Raw genomic sequence first — 20,926 nt, forward strand, 5'->3', positions numbered from 1 at the left:
TTGTATTTTTGGACAGATTAAAACTAAATAAAAAAGGAAGCTCATTGCTTATCTCCAGCAAATATATATAAAAAAAAGTCAATGAACATGTTTAATTATGAAATTATTTTGAAATCAAGTCAAATGGAAAATCGCATAATATAAATTTTCATTAATTTAAAATAAACCAAAAATAAAAAGAGATTTTCCACACATTTATTTGATATTGTGTGTGCAAAAGTGTGCATTTATCTCTCTCTATTCGGGTGGTTTTAAATATTTTCTCTCTTTGTCTAACCATTCTTTTTGAAATACAATGAATTTATTTTTAAATATTTTAAAAATTTTAACATATGATTTGCATAAAATGTAATGTTGTCATTATGTTCTGAATAAAATGTACATAATGAGTAAAATTTGAGATATGTAGGTTTTAAGAGATTGTGCTTAATTTTTGGGAGCATTTTAAGAGTCAACTACTTAGTGATTTTCGATCATACCCCAGAACGAGCCATGAACTGGATATTAACTAGTTATAATTTATTTTTGTCAACTCGGTACTAGATTAAATCCAGGGTAAACGGATAGTGTCCTGCTTTTAGCATTCATATTTTAGCAGCGTCCTGCTTTTAGCACTAATGTTTGAAATTTGAAAATCCGTTAGAAATTAACAGAGAATAATTAATTTATTCTTGAATTTAAAGCATACATTTAAGTTCTAATCGATTATTAGTTGATAACTTGCAGGAATATTATCAATTTACTTGATTAATTCAGCAAATATCAATTAAAATTAACATTAAAATTTTGTGTTTTTACCGTTAATTTTTTATTCAAATTTCTGATGCTAAAAACAATACAAATTCGTGCAAAACCGTACAAAATTAACTGACAGTTTTTCTTTTCGTTTACCCTGGTGTGGAAGATCGGATTTGCCGCAATTCTGCGAACGTCTAGGATAAATGAAATTATTTAAGTCGTGATGATTCTAATTCACAAAATGGTATTTATTCAAATAATTCCTTTAATCAGCGAAGTTCACACTATATAAAATAATAATTGGGGAAAATATTAATTCACTTAATTGACAATAAATAATAAAAGCTTACAATATTTGCTATCCTAATCCGTCTTCTTCAACGTGTGAAAGTAGAAAGAACGCATGGATCGGAAATTGAGCAAATTAATGGGAGAAAGGGTATGAAAGCTTATAAATTGAGCAATGCGTTATAAATTCAAAAACAAGTAAAAAAGACGCTTTTTGTCTGTCATTCAGCGTTAATGACATACTCGGGCCAAGGAAAAGTATTTCATAAAGGGCATAAAAGAGTTATAATTAATTGGGGATTTCATGTTAATTCTGGATTCAAATACGATGCCAAGAACTTCTTCAATAGGTTCTTCTTTGATTTCTTTTTCCTTTGCATTACAGCTTTCTTGCTAGACTTTCCTTTCTTAAAAACTGCTTGGATAAATTCAACGATACTTGTTGATGTAACTGCATACGGTTGATTACGATGATTTTCCAATGAACCGCCATAAATTGTGTAGCCTAATTTTGTCTTTAGTGCTACTGGATTATTAGCTCCGCCTTGCTTGACAGCTTCGACTCCTTCAATTGCAAAAGCATGTCTTGAACCAATTAAAACACAAGGAGATGCATTATAATAAGAATCAAATGGTACATCACGCAAGTAAGGAAACTTTTCCTTCAACTGCTGAACATTAAGCGACCTAGGTGCTATTTGCAATTCATCAATTGCATAACATTCATTGAGATTAAGGATTTCACTGTTTGGAAGGATTCCTGAAATTGTCAAGTCAACTTTCATTGCAGGCATGATTTTGCTCTTTGCATCAGTCCATTGAAGTTCAATCTCACAAGGTATTCCTTTCAAGCCAAGATCATCCATTAATGATCTTTTAATAAGAGTAATTTCCGCTGCCGAGTCACCAACAGCATATCCAACTGCTTTATTATCAACACCATAAATGTATGTACGGAATAACTTGACGGTTCTTTCTGAACTTTGATAGCTTCTTGGATTTGAAGTTGAGCACATGACATATCCTTTGTTGATATTTTGACTAATTGTGCATTGAGTAGTTGGATATCCACGATATTGACTTGACTGTGGCGCGTTTGATTGCATTACAGCGTTGACTTGTTGCTGTGGTTCTATAAGTGGAGGTGCAGAAGGTTGTGGAACTTGTGCTGTATTTTGTTCAGCAGTTTCTTTGACTTTTTCAGCATTACTGGACTTTGGATAATTTTTTGAATTTTTGTAAGAATTATTGGACTTGTATCTTCCACGATGAAGCGATATGTGGTGCTTTAATGAACATTTGCTGAAATTATCCATGTTATGTCCACATCCTAGCTTGATGATGCAGTCGCTCGCTTGATGATCGGGTGAAATGAGACAGTTAGGACATAAGTTTTGAGACTTTACCATGTTGTATCGCTGATCAATGGGCTTATCACGATACTCCCGGCATTCAAGCGAAAAGTGACTTAATTTATCACAAAAGTTGCACTTTTTCTGGATTAATTCGAGTTTGTCCATGTCATAACCGATATATGGTGCCTTATCTCTGGATCTTATCTCAAATTTGAAATCGTCTTTGTGTTGATTTGAATGAAACTTCGGAGAAGATGATTCCGAATGCGCTTCATGATCAGTCGATGTGACTGAGGTTGAGTATACTTGATAATTATTACTTTTATTTGAAGATTCTTTTTTGTCACTGGATCTTGATGCTCCCATCGGTAGAGTTTTCGATATTTCGTTGAGGAATTCAAATTGAACATCAAGTCGTTCCATTCTTGTTTGTCCAGGGTATTTAGCATAATAAAAATTATAATACTGTTGTTGATGAGCAGGTTCCAGTTGATTATGAATGTGTATGGAGATGCTCATATCCAAAACGGGTAAATGTGCGTATTTACACGCTGCCATGTAAGAAGCGATTTTTGTTGTCACTTCCATAGCTGATGAATGTGTCAATGGTCTGGCTAATTTTACTGCCATTAGTTTCATACGAGAATTTGCTACGATATTGTTGGAACATCCATAACATTCCCTTTAAAAGCTCATTAATTCATCAGCTGTTGAATGATTGTACAAATCATCAATCCGTTCCAATGCCTGTCCTGTGAGAGCTTCACGAATCAAATTTTTCGCTATGCTGTCTGGATATTGACCTTCCTTCCTGTTTCTCTCAACTGCACGTTCGAATGTAAGCCACTTGTCAACATCACCACTAAATTTTTCGATTTTAGGTAAAGTCTTGCGAATGTCTCTCAAAGTGATGAATTGGCTATTGTTGGCATATGAATTTGAGGAGGAATCATTAAGTTGCGTTGGAATTGATTGTGGAATGGATGATTGTTGGTTCAGCTCTCTGGATATTTGCTCCAAAATGTCGTTAGCTTTGAGCACTTTGATGCTATATGAAATTTCATTAATTTTGGATGTGTTTCTGTTATCATCATTCGCAAGAGTATGACTCATTGCGTTTGAAGTACCAGAAGTTGTTGGATTATCATGATTTTGGTGAGATGGATGATTCATCACCATAGTGGAGGATAAATAAGGAGGATTTTGACTTGTTCCTAATCCAGCTTGTAATTTTTGTAATTTTGTGTCCTGCAAGTACATTCTCTCATTCATTGTTCTTTCTAATTGCTCTAATCTCGCTGCATAAGACTCATTCTCTTTAAGTTTCTCGGCTAATTTCCTTGTCAGTTCAAGCTTTTCCTTCTCAGCGGATATTAAATGACTTTTGAGTGCTTCAAACTCTTCCTGTTGACTCACTAATTTAGTTCCTAGAATTCTGGAAACGCTTACTGGCTCCAAGTCTTGAAAATTGGCATGTAGAGACTTTTCAATTGCAGAAATTTCCAGGAATGAATCCAGCTCAATAATTGGTGGATTGCCAGTCTTCTGCTTTGGCGATGGAATTTCGACGATTGTTGTAAATCTCTCAAGACGTGCCTTTAATGTCAGATTATAACGATTGGACTTGAAAAAATCAGTAGCATGGGAATTTAGTGGATCTTTTGTGCATTCAGGACATATCCATGGAGTATTGTCATTCTCTAAGTCCTCATCTGAAGTATGTGAACAGCGTTGATGGAAGATTCGATCACACGAAAAGCATAAAAGGAATAATCGAAGGCCCTCATTATCTGGATCACGACAATCTTTCTTTAATTTCTCACAATTCTTGCCTGTTGCACACGAAAAGCCGGTTTTCAACGTATTGACTGAGATGATGTAGTTGTCGATTTGATTGGCCCCTGGATTATTGGACATGTAATTGAGCAACCACTGCTTATCCTCAGCAATCAAGTTCCTTAATGATTTGAAAGGCTTTGTAGACATTGTAAGAATTTATGTGCTGGACCAGATGCTCCTGACTTGATTGATGCCTTTTGATGGCTTGTAAATCTCTTGAATGATCCGATTTGACTATGAATGCTTTGAATGTCTCTTGAATGACTATTGGGATCTTTTGTACGATCCGGGAAATTGGATTGAATGGGAATTTTGGTATGTAAAATGTATAAACCTTGGATTAATTACCATGCGTAATTAAAGCCAAGTTGTGCGTGAATCTACAACCGGGTGATGGCGTGTAGTTGTCCACGTCTTATGAGTATGTAAATAATGTGTAAATAATGCACTATAATTAACTTTGTAATTATAATTCACTGCTTGTTTTGAACCGTATTATTTTATTTTTTATCACTCAAATTTGACACTTTATCTCACCCTAATCCGTACCACTGATTCTATGGAGGTTCCGGCAGGCTCAAGTGCGGTGATTTAATTAATTGCAGAGGCTTACAGGCTGCTAATATCGCGTTGACTGCTCTAAAATGGATAAAAATAATTCCAAGTGCAATAATAATTTTGGACCACTATTTTGACCGTTGATTATGGACGTTGAGCTGCTTAACTTAGCTCTAGTGCTTCCTTTCCAATTGCTGCTTGGTTGATGATTGGTTTGTGAATGATTTCTACACTAATTAAGTCTTGTTTTGCGAATTTTGTGCAAAATTGAAAATTCACTCGCGGAAATTGTTGTTGTTACGGAGTGTAACCTGATAGTCCGTGTAAAATTGGAATTTACGAAACTGCTGGTCCGCTGGATTGACTTAAATAGGTCCACACAAATATTTGTGAAAATGTGGAAGATCGGATTTGCCGCAATTCTGCGAACGTCTAGGATAAATGAAATTATTTAAGTCGTGATGATTCTAATTCACAAAATGGTATTTATTCAAATAATTCCTTTAATCAGCGAAGTTCACACTATATAAAATAATAATTGGGGAAAATATTAATTCACTTAATTGACAATAAATAATAAAAGCTTACAATATTTGCTATCCTAATCCGTCTTCTTCAACGTGTGAAAGTAGAAAGAACGCATGGATCGGAAATTGAGCAAATTAATGGGAGAAAGGGTATGAAAGCTTATAAATTGAGCAATGCGTTATAAATTCAAAAACAAGTAAAAAAGACGCTTTTTGTCTGTCATTCAGCGTTAATGACACCCTGGGATTAAATATATTAAATAGATGTCGCTGGTCACACACATCAATTGTGATCCATTGCCTCCTTCAGATGTCGTTTGAAATTTGCCCTATCGCTGAATATAGCTTGCAAATATGTAATACAAAATGTTCTTTTACCTTTATAAAGTTTCTCTTTCTTCTTTGGTTCAAGGATGATTCCCAGGATGTTCCTCTAAATTTTATTCAATTTACATGACAAGTACATATATCTCAAATAGCAAAAAACGGTTAATCGATCAAGAAACCAAGAGTAAAGATAGTAAAGTGCCGGAAATCGAACCGATCAGTAAACTTGAGCTATTCGGTTATGATAACTTAATCTATTACTGATACATGGCTCTCTTAGTAATCGTTAATCTAAATCAACTTCTTACTAATACCAAAATTTGTTGAAAAAAATTCTACAGACACTTAAAATAGAATAAATCCTTACATAAGTCCACAAAATCAAAACTTCGCTCTGGTCATTTCAAACTTTCCCACAACAACTTTTCTACTATTTCATTTTTCAACATAAAAAAGGATAAACTCAAATAAATATGTATACTCAATTTATTAATAAACAAACATTATACATACATACATACATGCCATATTTTTGCCTTTCTCTTCCTCTCTCTGTGTGTCTTTAATATCTAATGAAATTATAAATTTATCATGATACGATATGGCACACATATTATATTCATTGTGAACATTGAAGTACATTTATTGTTTTTATGCAAATGAATCCACAATATAATATGAATATACACATTTATGGTGCTGATACATTTACTGATTCCTCTTTTTTTTTGTTTCTCACTCCTTGTTGCTGTTAGCTTGTTGTTGCTTGCTGTTACTGCCACTGCTGTGCTCTGTGTATTTCTGTATGATTTTTGGAAAATGTGTGAAAATGATTTAGGAAGAAAATGGAAATGCTTTGTGTTTCTAAAGAAAATGTTTTCCGTTACTTTTTTCAATAAAAATTTTTCTTTTATATTTAAGAAATAAGAAAATACGAGGAAAGAAGTAAATAACGGCGTGGTATCTATTGTGAAAATGAGCAATTTTTGTGCAACTCACAGCAGTCGCATCTTTCAAACAAGATGTTTAAAGTAATCAAGGGCTCATAATGACAATAATGATGATGATGATAGGGAATAAAAAGGGGAGAAAATATTATTTATTTAAATAGGGTAAACTGAAATAAGGAAGCAAAAAGGGTAAATTCTGCTAATAAAAATCTTGAATCCGTGTGCTGTTTTGAAGTTTAAATCACTACAGCACTTCTGTACACAAATGATGGATTGTAAAACTGTCATAAACATTTCAAGCAAAAAGACCTCCTGTAGCTGCAAATTCTTCTTCAAATGCACTTGATATTACTTTTACAAGTCACGAAGTCGCAAATGTCATTAACTTTGATCTAACATCCATCTTTATTTGACCCTGGTAATATCTTGGCATGGTTATTTCACAGTTTGTGCGACCTATTGATTTAGCGGACGTATACTTATGATGTTGAACATAATAGTGGTGGCGCTTTATACTTTATAAATTATTTTTAATTGACATTTTGAGACAAAAGTTTAAAATTGGCAATAAAATGAATAGAGGCCATTTGTGAATAGCGTATGCATCTTTTGATTATTTCGCAGAGCACAATAGTGTGCCGCAGTAAGCAGATTACTCACCACTGCTTTTAACTATCGGTGAAAATTCAAATCGTAAAAAATTTTCATCCAAACCAGAAGAGTTGAATTTATTCCAATAATTAATTATTTAATACTTTTTAATCAGCCTTTGTTAATTGTTTTCACATAAAATTTCACCAACTGCCGCTTTTTTCCTAGGAATTGAATATTGATCGAAAAATTACACCCAAATTACGTAAATGTAACGGTTATTGTGCTTGTTTAATAATTGATATTTGTTCATTAATAAACACATTTTAATTAATTACATTACTGCAAATTATATATTTTATTTTTTTCTTTCATGCAAATTAGGTAGGTACTTTAATAGATTAAATATGTTAAGTTCCTGTAGGCTTTAAATATAAATAAAAAATCCCATTCCAGGAAGTTTTTGATGTTTCCAAATTTCCTGTTTTTAATACTACGCCTTAGAATTTAAAACTTAAGCCAGTATTCGACAACCTTTTATTCCCGGCACATTTTGATGGTAAGCCTCAAGCGAAACACAGATTGCCCACCTTTAACTTAATTTAACATGAATTTGAAATGATTTTCAATCTAAGTCAGCGATGGACAATCTGTGGGCCGCCAAAAACTGTCTGAAAGTCTATGAACCGTATGCTGTGTGTAGTTTCAATCAAGGCTTACCACCAAGGTATACCGTGAACAAAAAGGTTACTCACTACTGATTCTAAGTATTATTAAGTAATATATTGAAAACTTGATAATATATCCTGATTCATTTCATAATAAAATTTCTTATGAGAATGTCTTCTATTTAATATTAAATATCCAGTACCATGATCAAAACGATCTGAAAAGCATCCATACATATACTTTGATATACCTCATAAACCTATTAAAATTTATGCTTCAAAACTTTTCAAATCATTACTTCTTATTCATTGCGAACCCACAGATTGTAACATAACTTCCAGAAATCTATTCAATTCATAAAAGCTTTTAGTTTTTTTTTTTTAAAGCATCTATTGAAAGTTTTCTTTTATATTCCATCTCACTCCAACATTTACTGCTCCGTTGAAAGCTTAGAATGGCAACCCGCATTACATTACGATATTATATGAATGGATATCTATGATAGAATTGTATGCATTCATTTAATTTTTTATTCTCATAAAAACTTTTCTTTTTTGGAATTTTTTTCTCAAAAACAATCAAATCAAATGACTGCAAATAAGAAGAAGAAGATGAAATAATTCGCATAGTGAGTTGTGTGAAATTAAAACTTTGCAATTAATCGAAAATCAATACATAAATGTGGGAAAAATGCTTTCCTTTTTATTTTATTCTGCAAATTACTATTCAACAGAAATAACAAAAGCCATAAATTTTTTATCTTAATCTCTCTCGTTTTTTAACCGAAAAAAAAGGAATAAAAAATTTAATTGAAGGCTGATCACTTCCGGTTGAGGTGTGAGGGTCTGAATATGTAAAAAACTTTTCTACATTTTTACCTACAAGCTATTATTACGTCAACGGATGTGATGAGTTATAAAAAGTATCATAAAAATCCGCCCACTCATCAACCCAACAAAAAAATCACAATGAGAGTGGGAAAGGAACATTTTTGAATACTTTTTTATTTTTTTTACATTGTACCCCATACCATTGGTGAAACAGTCTTTTTTTTTTTTGAGACACAACTTTTGTAATTATCGTAAATTTTGATTACTTTTGCTTTAGCTCGATGAGCTATATCTTTTGACTAGCTACATATACAGAAAAAATTGTGGAATCAGTGTAATTATTGTAATATTGAAGAGACGCATTTTACTTGAAAAATATTAGGAATTTTACAGGTTTTCCTTATCAGGAATAATAAATGTCAGTAAGTTAACTCCAAGTCAGAGTAAGAAGAAGCAAGAAGAAATAATAGGCAAAAGTCAGTCGTATCATGGCACTCATAGGTTGCTTCCTTCTTCTAATGATCCCTTCACTAAGTTGCCACCTTCCATCAATGGCCCCTTCCATCAATGGCCCCTTCCAAGGTTGATGTCTTCCACTGATGTCAATGCCAGACTTCCAACTCTGCTCTAGATTCAACATATTCGTGCTAATTTCATGCATTCATTGATTTTGTTTTATTCATGCGTAACCAACGAACAAAAAGTAACAATTATATACAAAAATTTCCTCACTTACTTTAAATTTGTTTTAAATAGACAGTTAATCCAATAGTAACCATCAGCTTGAAACAAGAGCAATTGAAAGCCGTGATCGTCTAGTGGTTAGGACCCTACGTTGTGGCCGTAGTAACCCAGGTTCGAATCCTGGTCACGGCAAGGTTTTTTTTTGCAAATTAATTTTACCTTTTTTTTTGTTGAAAAAATTGTCAGGTAAGTTTTGAGTCAAATCACAGTCAACAACACTCCTTATACCTATTTCAAAGCTATTAAAAAATAAAAGAAATAATCGAGTGAGATGGGGAGAGAACATTATATTATGATTATAGATATCATGCTTAAGCAAGTGCGACAGAGATAGAATCTCAAAAAGAGATAAAAACTTGGAAGGGAGAAATAGAAATAAAAAAATATATAAAGGAAAGGAGGGAAATAATTATAAAAATTAGTATGAACAACTGCCGATTTGTAGAAAAGTTTTTAAAATCCACAAAATAAATATGTCGCAGCTTATCATCATTTCGATGTGGAAGAAACTTTTTTTTTTCCTCTCTCTCTCGGTTCCTCTTTTTATCTTGAAAAGTATTTAAACTACATTTTATATATATCTCTCTCTACGTATAGATATAATAAAAAAAAAATTCTCCTCATTTCAATTGAGTTAATGGCTCTAGCAGAAGTAGCAGCAACACTAGTGGCATTATCAGAGGAGGAGATTGGGCAACAAAAAAAGCATTTAAAATAACAATCGAATTTCGATCATAAAAAATACGTTTTGTCATAGTTCCAATTCAATGACTTAAATACCATTGTAGGATAATGGATAGTTTCTCTTCCTCAATTCGACCCCCCTTTTCGGAAAACGATTGCTGTTTCTGCTCTTTCCTCTCTACAATGACAATGATGATGTCTATAGAGTGACAAAAAAGCTTGAATAATTTTTCAATGCTCTTTCCTCATTCTACTTTTAAAATATTTTTTGATGGTGTAATTTTTCATGGAAAATTCCTGTAAGGCACACGGCGTGAAATATCGGAAAACAATATCCCCAGCTGGTAATTGGCAAAGGACAACTAGCGATAGAGCCAGTTTTAGATGTCTAATGGCTTTAAATCAAATTCAGCAATAACCGGCATCATATTAGAATCACGTTTGCCTCGGGACATCGGAAGACACATAAGAGATCGAAAATCCGGCCACAGTTCAACTTGAGACCGGGGACAGAGTCTTCCTAAGACCTGAGGACAGAGTTTGCTGGACCAGAGACGAATTTTGGGAAATTTCTTGCATTTATCAAAAAATTATAAACATTTATTAAAATATTTGAGCTACTTTCTTATTCTACGTATATTCTAACTTATGTATCAACAAAAATCACCCTCAAATTATCATTTCTACACATAAAATTGCGTCCTAAATTTCCTTCCGCTTCCAAAACTACTTTAACTTGACATTTTTCACATTGTTCCGTCCATTGTATGTCGAATGTCGATTTTTACCCTTCCTCTATTTCTCATACTATGTATATAAATTGAATGAGAATAAAAGAATAAAAATGTTTCCTCTTCATCAAGCATTTTCTCCTACTTCTTTTCACTATATCTCATTCACTCACCATCCTTCCTTCGTTTATTCTTCTTTTTTTTCATTCCCTGTGAACTTTTGATTCCTTTTTTCATTCTTTTTCTATATCATTGCACACAAACATTTTTGAGCTGCTCTAAAATATTGAGAATTAAGTTAGTAATTAGTGTGGCATGTTGAAAATAAAGACGCTTTTTTGGAGTTATAGAATACTGTTTATGCTTTATTTTTTGCCTTTTTGAAGACGTTAGAATCTCAACTTTGCACATTGCAAGACACAGGGTGCATCAACAAAGCAGTTAACCTTAGTTTGTGTGTCGTGAATCATACAAACCGAGCCGACATTCTAACCTAGTCTAAAGCCAGAGTCAAGCTGACTTGAAGCTAAGTTTTTAACCATTTCTCTATCGTGTGTCTTCCAGGAAAGAACTAATAAATAAGCAGTTCCAAAAACAGCTAAAATTTTTAAAATGAGTCTGTCAAAATGTCAGCTTTAGAAATCACAGTAGATCTCATTGCAAATCAAAAACAGGACGACAAATTTCCTATCAAACCTCGTTTTAAATTTAAAATTTGTCTCAAATTGCAGAAAAGAATGTACAAGTCAAAAGGCAGAGTCGCTACTAGCACCAAAGAAAGGATTTGAGCATCCAAAAATGACAATTTATAGTAACATCTAAGTCAGCAACTAGTCAATGATTTATTTCATTATGATAATATGTTATGTGTTAGAATATATATAAATTTTTATAATACCAGATAAATAACATGTATGAAAGTCTATACGGAGGAAGCAACCGTTTCATGTGGATAAAGGATAAATTCGAGAAAAGGAAGATGGTAATACATTTTAGATATTAGAAAAATCCTTCCTCTCTATTCATTCATCCATTTTTCTCTATCTCTTTAAAAATGCAATATATGTATAAAAATTGTCGGTTATATCTCTCATAAATGCCCTCAAGCATTCAACTCTGTCTATTTCATTTTCTATACTGTATATATATATTTTAGTTAAACAAAATGTTATAAATTTAAGGAAATTAAAAATTTGATTCAGGAAATTATTTCTGCTTTAACAAAAATATATATAATAAAATTGTAGAGAGAAAGAAGCATGGGACGAGCAGCAAGAGGTAGAGTATGAAGGAATGGAAATGGAAGAGGAGAGGAAAATACCTCACAAATGATGTCTGATCTATCAAATGACGAAAATGGACATGAAAATGAATGGAGGGGGGTTAAATGAAAAATAATATAATGACCATAGAAAAGTCGCTTTCCATTTGATCGAAGGGTTCATTTTCGATACCGAAAATGGAATTTTAAAAATTTATAAACACTTGGAACCTCACTCGATTCTTTTTGTGTGTTGGATGGATGGATGGATGGGATGAAAAAATACTGTGGAAAGAGAAGGAAAAATTCTTACGGTCAGCAGAATGTTTTTGCTATTTTTAATGGACTTTTTTTTCCTTCTTCTGCCCTTTCCTTCATTCTTCCGTCTATTACTTCAGTCCTTACTTAGTCCGACCAGATGTTTTGTTAAAGATGCTCTCTGATATTTTATAAAATCATCCCTAAATAAGATTTAAATGTATTTTATTCAAATTGTTCTTCAAAAGGACATAATAGTCATCCTCATTTAAATTGATGTAGGCATTATGGATACTACCTGTAAACAGTTTCAAGATACATTCATCAAATGGTCAACCTACTCTTATTATAAACATAAAAAATTGAAGAACGAAACGATAGAGAGAGAGCCCTTAAAAGCCATAAGTCTCTACTTTTCTCATTCTTATTGTTGTTATTACTGCCATTATTCTTTCCATCTTCATCCTCTAAAGGCATAAAAAATGTTGTAAAAAGAGAAAAATCAGCATTATTGTGAAATCAATGAGTAACATAATTTGAAAGAATTAATAATAAGTAAAAATACACGCAGAGGAGTAGAATAGAGTTTAGGAGTAAACAAAAAGAGATGAATGGACATATAATGGAGATTGGAGAAGCTTTTCTAAGTTTGATTAATCAGATACTCTAATAGATAATAAGCATGGTTACCTAAATGAGTGTGCTCGTGAGTATACTCAATTAAAATAATTGAGGCTCATCAATTTTGTGAGCCTCCTCATGAGTCTGCCCTTGTCTGTTCTGAATATCTTATTTTAATGAAGATTAAGGTGCATTTTCCGAACTTGACAACCATATGAATGTCAAATTTATGCGGTTTGCTTTAAAAGAGTTGAATTTTTAACAATTGAGCAATTACAGTTCATCAAATATCTTCCCAAATGAGCATTCAATCTATGGACAAAAAGCGCAATCAGTCAAATCGAAAAGTATCAAAACTCATTCATTTAAATATAACCTCTTTGCCACATAAAAACAATCCCGATACAGAACATCGATATAATATTTTTCAACAAAAAGAGGAAACGAGACGGAAATGTAGCGGTTTTTACTAAAATTAAGTCTTTAGATTTTGGTGAAAATAAAAGATGACTTCTTATCCATCCAATGCCGACCTCATTCTTACAAATTTATTTTTCATTCCCACTCCTATCAACTGTTTTTTGGGGCTTTCACTCATTCTCTTTTCCTTCTCGTTGCCCTCGTTTAAGACATGGCAGTGAGTTGAAGAAAAGAAAAACAATGATTAATGTGATATTGATTGAAGTAAATTTATGGTGCAAATTTCTGTTAATGGTTTTCAGTGAATTAAAATGTTTTTCTTTTTCTGTCATTTACAAAATACTTTGCTTTTTTTCCTTCTCTCCATTCGCTCATTTCAAGAGGAAGAAAAAAAAAGCAAAACTTTTTTCTTCATGCTGTCTTGACTTTATTTTGTACATTTTTTTCCATCGTTCATCGTGTCTATTTTTTTCTGGAGCTAAGAAAGTGAAATTTAAATTATATAGGATTTTCTCATTCGAATTATAGATACTGTATTGGAATTGTGATTATTTTTTCATGGGCTAGCCCTCTTCTAGGAAGGTCATTTATTGCTTTTAAGGATTTTATGACAAATATTAAAAAGTATTTTACACCTTCACATGTTGTTGACTGGAGAGTTGTGGAGGCTGTCGATCTGACTTGATAGTAGAGCATACGTCAAGTATTTCACCTTTTCGTGGTCCTTCCTGATTCCGCTGACGACCGCTGAACCGGATAAAAGAAGGGTTAAAAGCTTTCTGCTCGCCTATAGTGAGGCAGTCCCATAAATAGGCTAGGTATAGTAGGTTTAAAACCTGCTATTTTTGAAACCAAACTGTACATAGAAGCTTAAAAGAGGAGAAGAATTAGGGAGATGAATTTTTTTAAAAAATTTGATGCCCCTTTTTTTCAACAAGTCAAGTTTAAAAACCAAAAGTTGCCGTCTCTAGACTTTTTTGAAGATTCTTATAATAATTTTTCTTTTTGATTTGCAAATACAGTGATTATGCTTCTTTTCTTTAATATCATTAAAACTTGAGAAATATGAAAAAACTTATGAAAAAATGGATTTTTTATGAAAATTTCATTACTTTTTGGTTGATATTATTTTAAAGTGAAATTATATTGATATGACATAAGATGCTAGAGAACGAATTAAAAAAATAATTTTTTTGGTCGCTAAATGTATTTCTTGTTTGCAAAAATTTCAAAGGTTCATAACATGTGGATTTTCGTTTGATATGTGTTATAAAAGAGACCATAAAAGTTACATGCAAAAACTAGTTTTCTAAACACTAAAACATCTTCAGGTGACTTGCAAATCTCTTCATTCGTACCAAAACAGTCTAAAAATTCGGATGTGTATCCACGATTGTTAAAAATTTCACAAAAATTTACATCAAATTTCGTCTATGAGAAAGTAGTCTGTGTTGATTTATTATTTGTAAAATCTTAAGTTTTAATAAAAGGTTAGTGGTTAAAGCTCAAGTGAAATTTCAAATACGCAAAATGATGTGTTGTGTAATACAGAATAGAATTACTATGCATCTGACCCTAATAGCACAGATTTTGTTAATCGATCCAAAATGCCAGCCTGGGGCTGGATTTAAATCACATTAGGAACCAAGTAAGAGTCACTCCAGGTTGCGGTCAAATTTTTGATAGATTAGCCAATTTGTGCTGTTCGGGTAATTTCACTTATGTAAATTTACATCCTAACATTTATTCAAATTTTGATAACTGTTTTAAATTAATCTGAAATATACCTAAATTAAAATATTTACATTTGTAAAGATGTGAAGAAAAATGAAAGTGAAAGAAGAAATGATAAAAATTCATGAATGTGCGAGCATCTCCACATTCGCAATGTGAAAATCTGTTTTTAAAAATTTATGTAAATTTATGACCTTGAAGAAGATTTTGCAGAAAGAGGTCTGAAAATTTGATATTATATTACAAACGATTCATTTTGATAAAGTGGTATTAGATGGATTATAGCTTGTGTTTTGAGTTGGATATTTTCAAAAGTATTCCCGAATAATATAAGTAGGTTAATTGATCCATAATACGGCACAGTGCCAGAGTTACATTGGCCGAATCTGACATCAAGTCAGAGTCAAGCCGGAATTTTGATCGATTAATAGATTTGTTTTTTTCGGGATTACCGTTAAGTATGTCTCAAGATTAATAATTTCTTCTTTATATTCAGCTTTAAACTCAATTTTAAGCAATCATAAAAATGTCAAAGCGTTATTGTTCAGAATTCTTTTAATTATCATTTAGAAACTTGATTTTGATGAAATGCAGTTTATGCAAAAACTTCGAAAGTTTCTAACAAATTATGTAGTGTTGACCATATAAACCATGTGTTGGTCTAGACGATTAAGATACGTAATAACCATAAAAGTCAAAATTTCTATGACAATCTTTTCAAATTCGCAAACAGGTTCCGCAATGTCAATGAACGTGTATGTTGGGAACTTGATGCTACTGATCTATCTTCATGTTGCGGCATTGTATGCTCCATTTTTACAAGTTTCGTTGAATACATGCATATTCTATGCCTCACTTTTAATAATGGGACAATTCGGAACAACAATAGGTGCTCATAGATACTTTGCACATCGTAGCTTTGAATGCATGGAAGGCTTTAAAGTTTTTCTGGTTTTAATGCAGTCTTTTTCACCATTTGGATCAATATTGCATTATGTTAAGTATCATCGTTTACACCACAGATGTAAGTTTAAATTATTGAGGAACATACAATATTTTTTAACAAAAATTTAATTCTTTTTTAGTCATTGGCACAAATGCAGATCCATTCAATTCAAATCGTGGATTTTTCTTTTCATATATTGGCTGGCTATTCACTGAAGCACATCGTGATGTATATGAAGAGAGGAAAAAGCTTCAAATAAATGATTTGGAGCATGATTCACTGCTGCAATATCAAAAATCAAATTATGTCCTGCTGACAACTCTCATCAATTTTATTTTCCCAACATTTGTGTGCGTATTCTTTTTCAACGAAACCATAATGGGAGCCTGGCATTTGAATATGATGCGAATTTTAATTTTACTTCATTGGAGTTTGATGATCAATTCATTCGGTAACTTTATTGGAAAAAAACCTTACAACAAAGATATTACACCCAGAAATTCTGATATTTTGAGTCTGATTGGTTTTGGAGAAGGTAAGAATTTTTCAAATTTGATTCTTAATTTATCAGCATTTTAGTCATTCATCGGCATTCACTAAGTTTTCTTAAAATTTAAAAATTTTAGTTTCAATTTTTGACTTACGCTACTACAGTTGTTTATCAAATCGTTTCTAATAGCATTCAAATGTTTTTACAGGTTTTAATAATTATCACTATGTTTATCCATGGGATTATAAGGTATGATAAAATCCCGAGCGGCACAAATGAAGAAGATTTCGCCATGTGACTGCCAAATTTAAGCAGCTTCCATTTGGTGTTAATGAAATTGGTTAATTTACGAAGCCTTCTTCTTCATTTGTATTGCTCGGGGCAATACAGTTTAATATTTAAAGTATGTAGGTGTTCAATATTAGGAATTAAGATTTCATAGTTACGAACTTTAGTTTTCTTTCTTGTTTGTTTCTTAAATTTTTAATTTGCAAATTATTTGTGGTAGCCAAGTTGTTGTCATGCAGTGTTTAAGTAGTAATTTTCATGTTAATTGCCACTTGGATGTCATGTAGTTTTCATCTGGCTGCCATGAATAACAAAAGCCGATTAAGTCATGAACAACAAAATTATAAATGTATATGATTTCTTAATTTCTACTTTATTTAACTTCTTTCTTATTTATTCAATTTTAATATTTTAGGGAAGTGAAAAAATCTCAACTATGTTCAACTTATCAGCAGTTTTAATAGATTTTGTTTGGATGTTTGGTATCATAACAAAAAGATACACATCATTTATAGAAATGGTGGAAAGAGATGCAATTAGTAATGGAGATGGAAGTCATCTTTATGCACAGAGAATGGCAAAAGTTTGGGCTGATAAAGCATTTATTAAAACTGGTGACTCGAAAAGAGATAATATTAATGTTTGGGGATTGGGTAAGTTTCATTTAAATTATTTTACCTAATAAATAAAATAGTATTCCCAAATAAATAATAGGCATACTCACCTAAATAAGCGTGATCATGAGTAAACTCACTCTATATAATTGAGCAAGCTCATTATTCAGATATTAATTTTAAACCCTAACAGGCAAAAAGACCGATTTTAGGTACCGTAGTGATCTTTGTGTAATATGAAAGTAAACTCTTTGCCTGTTAGATAAACCGATAGATTTTATAGAAATGTTTATTAAAATATTTGTCTTCTTTTTTAAGGCGATGAAAAAATGACAGAAGAGGATAAAAAGCAAGTACGAGTTTTAAATTATTAATTTAATGTTAGATTTTAATTGTTGACAAATATTTTATAATTAGATGTGTTGAGTGTAATATTGAAATAAAAATATATTTTTGGAATTAAAATTTAAAATAATTATATTATAATCTTATAAGGTTTGTACAAATTTGCAGGCCTGCAGCCTTGGACGAGCCAAAAGGCACAGCCCGCACTTGCATGTCTGTGATTTATGAATGTATGCCTTTAATTTTAATATTCTTTAAAGTGTCAATTTAGTAAATACTAAATTAGAATTTAGTATCTTACCGTTAAAAGGGTGACTAAGTGGTGATCAAGCTAGCCTGCCATGAAAACCTAGTGTCCATGGGGATTCTATTATTGTTTCACAAAAAATCTTCAAAATGCTATGTATTTGCTATATATTTTTTCCTAAAATAGAAATGATCCAGCAATAAAGAAAAATTACTCTAGTGATAAGAAGTAGACAGTAAATATTGTAGTAAAAAATTCTAGTCACCTTATTTCTGATGAAATCTTAAAATGGCAATTTTTAATGAGTTTCCAAAATATATTTAAGATTTGGAAAAGCTAAAAACTTTCATTTTTGAATTATGTTGATTGAAATAATTTTGATCAAGAAAATTTATTCAAAAGTTTTTTTTTAAATAATCTCAACAAATAATTTTAAATAAAAACAAAAAAGTTGTATTTTATTTGAATTCAAAAGAGTAGAAAATCCTTTTCAACAATTTACTCTGCACAGAGTTCTTTTTTTCTCTCTCATCTTTTATAGAGCAATGAGATAGAGTGAATCTTCTTTCAACATTATATTCTATTTGAAAGTAACGAAGCGTTAAGAACATCAAACACATTTTGATAAATTCTGCAATGTGTATATTTATTGATCTTTGATGCATAAAATAATTTTGTGACATAAATAAAAGTGGATAAACAAACACAAGGTGTGTATATATACTGACATTATTCTGATGATGATGTTAAAATTTTAAAGCTTTGTTTAAAATTTTCAAGCTTCAAGTGCTTCTTTTTTTACGGTAAAAAGTAATGCTGCAAAGAGATTGAAGTGATATTTTTTTTGAATAAATTTTTCATATTTCAACAGCTTTGCTCATGCATGTGATATAGTAAACATTTGTAAAGTGCAGTTCCTTTTAATCTTTTATTTTACTTAATTAAAGGATAATATTATTATTGCAGTGGTGAGCAACCTTTTTTGGGCCACGGCACACCTATGGTAAGCAACGAAACTGCACACTGAACATGGTTTCGAACTTGGCTAAAGTACCGTGACACACAGCTTGTCCACCACTAATATAGAATTTGAGAGTTAATACATACCACAGGATCAGCAGTTTTCCAGCATGAATGCAACCAAAATGCTCTTTCACATAAGTTTTCACCTTGTGGATACAAACACTTCTTGCCCATATTGAATGCCTTATCGTGTAAAGATTGTGGAATAGATTCTAAGAGTTTTTCAAAATGCACATTACCAGTATCATCAACCTAAATTATTTTTTATAGAGAAAATTTCCAAATATTGAGTATTTACAGAGTAAAAGCTTTCATTAAATATTTCTGTATGAAAAGCAGCACAAAAAGTTTTTAAGTATTTTTCAGTGAGTAAGTTCAAGCACATTTTTTCGTTAATTTATAAAAAATTCTTATTTAAAAGAAGAGTTCTTTTGGTTTTCGATTCAAGCTGCAGTTTACAGCATTTTAAATCAGTGGTGGGCAGTCTTTGTTTTTCGCGATACACCTTGGTAAGCCTCGACCGAGACCGTACACGGCATTCGGTCCATGGCATCTCTAAAGCATTTTGTCAACACACTAGTTTGCCTAAGCGCACTGATTGCCCAACACTGATTTAGATAAAAAAAAACACAATAAATAAACAAGAGACAACTTTACCACTCGAGTTTCATGAAATATGCAGTTCTGTAAAGAAAAAAAGAAGAAAATAAACTTAAAATAAGGTGAAAAAGTAAGTTAAAAATAAATTTATGTCTATTAAGAATAAGAATCTAGTAAAAGTCAACTACGTTTACTAACTAAGTTTAGTTTTTAAATGAAGTAAAATATCTCATTCGCAGCCAATGTCAGGTTTGTTTGCAAATGAAATGTTAATGAAATTAAAATCACTAATTATCGAATTTAGCAATGATTACAAAATTTTAAGACTACATAATGTCCCAATAATTCACTAACACTGTTTAGGTTCTCTCAATCAAATCATTAGCGTCCCTACCTACTAAGCGTTTCTTAGTAGGAAATAAAATCAGAAGAAATCAAAACTTTTTCATTTCCCATTGAAGCCCCAATGGTTCCATACTCACCATATAACATTTTAAGTTTTCATCTTCATGAATTTTTCCATCACTAAATTCCTTTATTGCTTCTTCAGTTACACCCGTCTTTTTCACACATGCATCATGTGCTGGCTTTAATATTTCCAATAACTCAGGTGGTGGATATTCAGCATCACGACGAGGTGCTTGTGCATAAATTGATGCAATCAAAAATGTGATTAAGATAAATTGCTTCATTTTTTGATTTTGAATAGAACCCCTTGTCGATGTTGTTCTGTTCAGGTTGAGCTTTAATATTCAACTTGATTGAGCATCACAAAATGCATTCAATTTTATACCAAAAAAATAATTTTGTGAATGTACAAATTTGATGAGTCCAAGACAGTAATATAATTTAATCTTAAACGCACAATTTGTGAATAAATTTAATTACAATGTACGTATAATGTTAAATTGAGCAGCAGATAATTAGTTTAGTGGTTAGTAATGTTGTTCATTCATAATTAATTTGTAGATGCGTGCACATGTAAAGCAATAATTAAGTGAATTTGTGCAATATCTAATTAAATTATGATTTACACGATAAACTCATTTCATTTAATAAAATGACAATGCACAACTATTTTGTTCTTCTCATGGTGCAATGAATTCCTTTCTCGTTCCATCTCACTCATGATTTCATTCTTCTTTATGGATTTTAATTAAAGAATAAAGAAATGAAATAAAAATGTGCAATGGGAAAAGTTTTTTTTCCTTCTACGAAACATGCTGAAAAAGGAATGAAATTTTCTTC

At 31.6% G+C, this 20,926-nt stretch overlaps 2 protein-coding genes and 1 non-coding gene across 3 annotated transcripts; 2 read left to right on the forward strand and 1 right to left on the reverse strand.

Moving 5' to 3' along the window:
- The first annotated feature begins 9,476 nt into the window (after positions 1 to 9,476).
- TRNAH-GUG (transfer RNA histidin (anticodon GUG)) lies at positions 9,477 to 9,548 on the forward strand. Its single transcript has one exon. It is a non-coding gene; the product is annotated as a tRNA-His (tRNA).
- A 5,201-nt stretch (positions 9,549 to 14,749) lies between these two features.
- Positions 14,750 to 17,929, forward strand: LOC139087634 (acyl-CoA Delta-9 desaturase-like). Its single transcript, XM_070636497.1, has 6 exons — positions 14,750 to 14,881; positions 15,859 to 16,149; positions 16,211 to 16,606; positions 16,770 to 16,810; positions 17,265 to 17,502; positions 17,782 to 17,929. Exons 2-6 carry the CDS (start codon positions 15,867 to 15,869, stop codon positions 17,835 to 17,837), a joined length of 1,014 nt encoding a protein of 337 aa, XP_070492598.1. The 5' UTR covers positions 14,750 to 14,881; positions 15,859 to 15,866; the 3' UTR covers positions 17,838 to 17,929.
- A 924-nt stretch (positions 17,930 to 18,853) lies between these two features.
- Positions 18,854 to 20,370, reverse strand: Obp83b (Odorant-binding protein 83b). The gene is made up of 4 exons (XM_070636498.1): positions 20,161 to 20,370; positions 19,736 to 19,762; positions 19,163 to 19,330; positions 18,854 to 18,871 (listed from the first exon to the last, which is right to left on the reverse strand). The coding sequence occupies exons 1-4, from the start codon at positions 20,368 to 20,370 to the stop codon at positions 18,854 to 18,856; spliced, it is 423 nt and encodes a 140-aa protein (XP_070492599.1).
- Positions 20,371 to 20,926: the final 556 nt, after the last annotated feature.

The sequence above is a fragment of the Chironomus tepperi genome, unplaced genomic scaffold (assembly GCF_022539635.2).
Source record: "Chironomus tepperi strain 1889 unplaced genomic scaffold, CSIRO-AGI_Ctep_v1 contig_128, whole genome shotgun sequence".
NCBI classification, from domain to species: Eukaryota; Metazoa; Arthropoda; class Insecta; order Diptera; family Chironomidae; genus Chironomus; species Chironomus tepperi.

Excerpts from the sequence above, each read along its gene's own strand:
- Obp83b (XM_070636498.1), bottom strand. The coding sequence starts at position 20,370 with ATGAAGCAATTTATCTTAATCACATTTTTGATTGCATCAATTTATGCA. Across the intron at positions 19,763-20,160 it reads AAAACTTAAAATGTTATATG|AACTGCATATTTCATGAAAC; the intron begins GTGAGTATGGAA and ends TTTTCTTTACAG. Across the intron at positions 19,331-19,735 it reads TATTTCATGAAACTCGAGTG|GTTGATGATACTGGTAATGT; the intron begins GTAAAGTTGTCT and ends AAAATAATTTAG.
- LOC139087634 (XM_070636497.1), top strand. The coding sequence starts at position 15,867 with ATGTCAATGAACGTGTATGTTGGGAACTTGATGCTACTGATCTATCTT. Across the intron at positions 16,607-16,769 it reads TCTGATTGGTTTTGGAGAAG|GTTTTAATAATTATCACTAT; the intron begins GTAAGAATTTTT and ends ATGTTTTTACAG. Across the intron at positions 16,811-17,264 it reads TTTATCCATGGGATTATAAG|GGAAGTGAAAAAATCTCAAC; the intron begins GTATGATAAAAT and ends TTAATATTTTAG.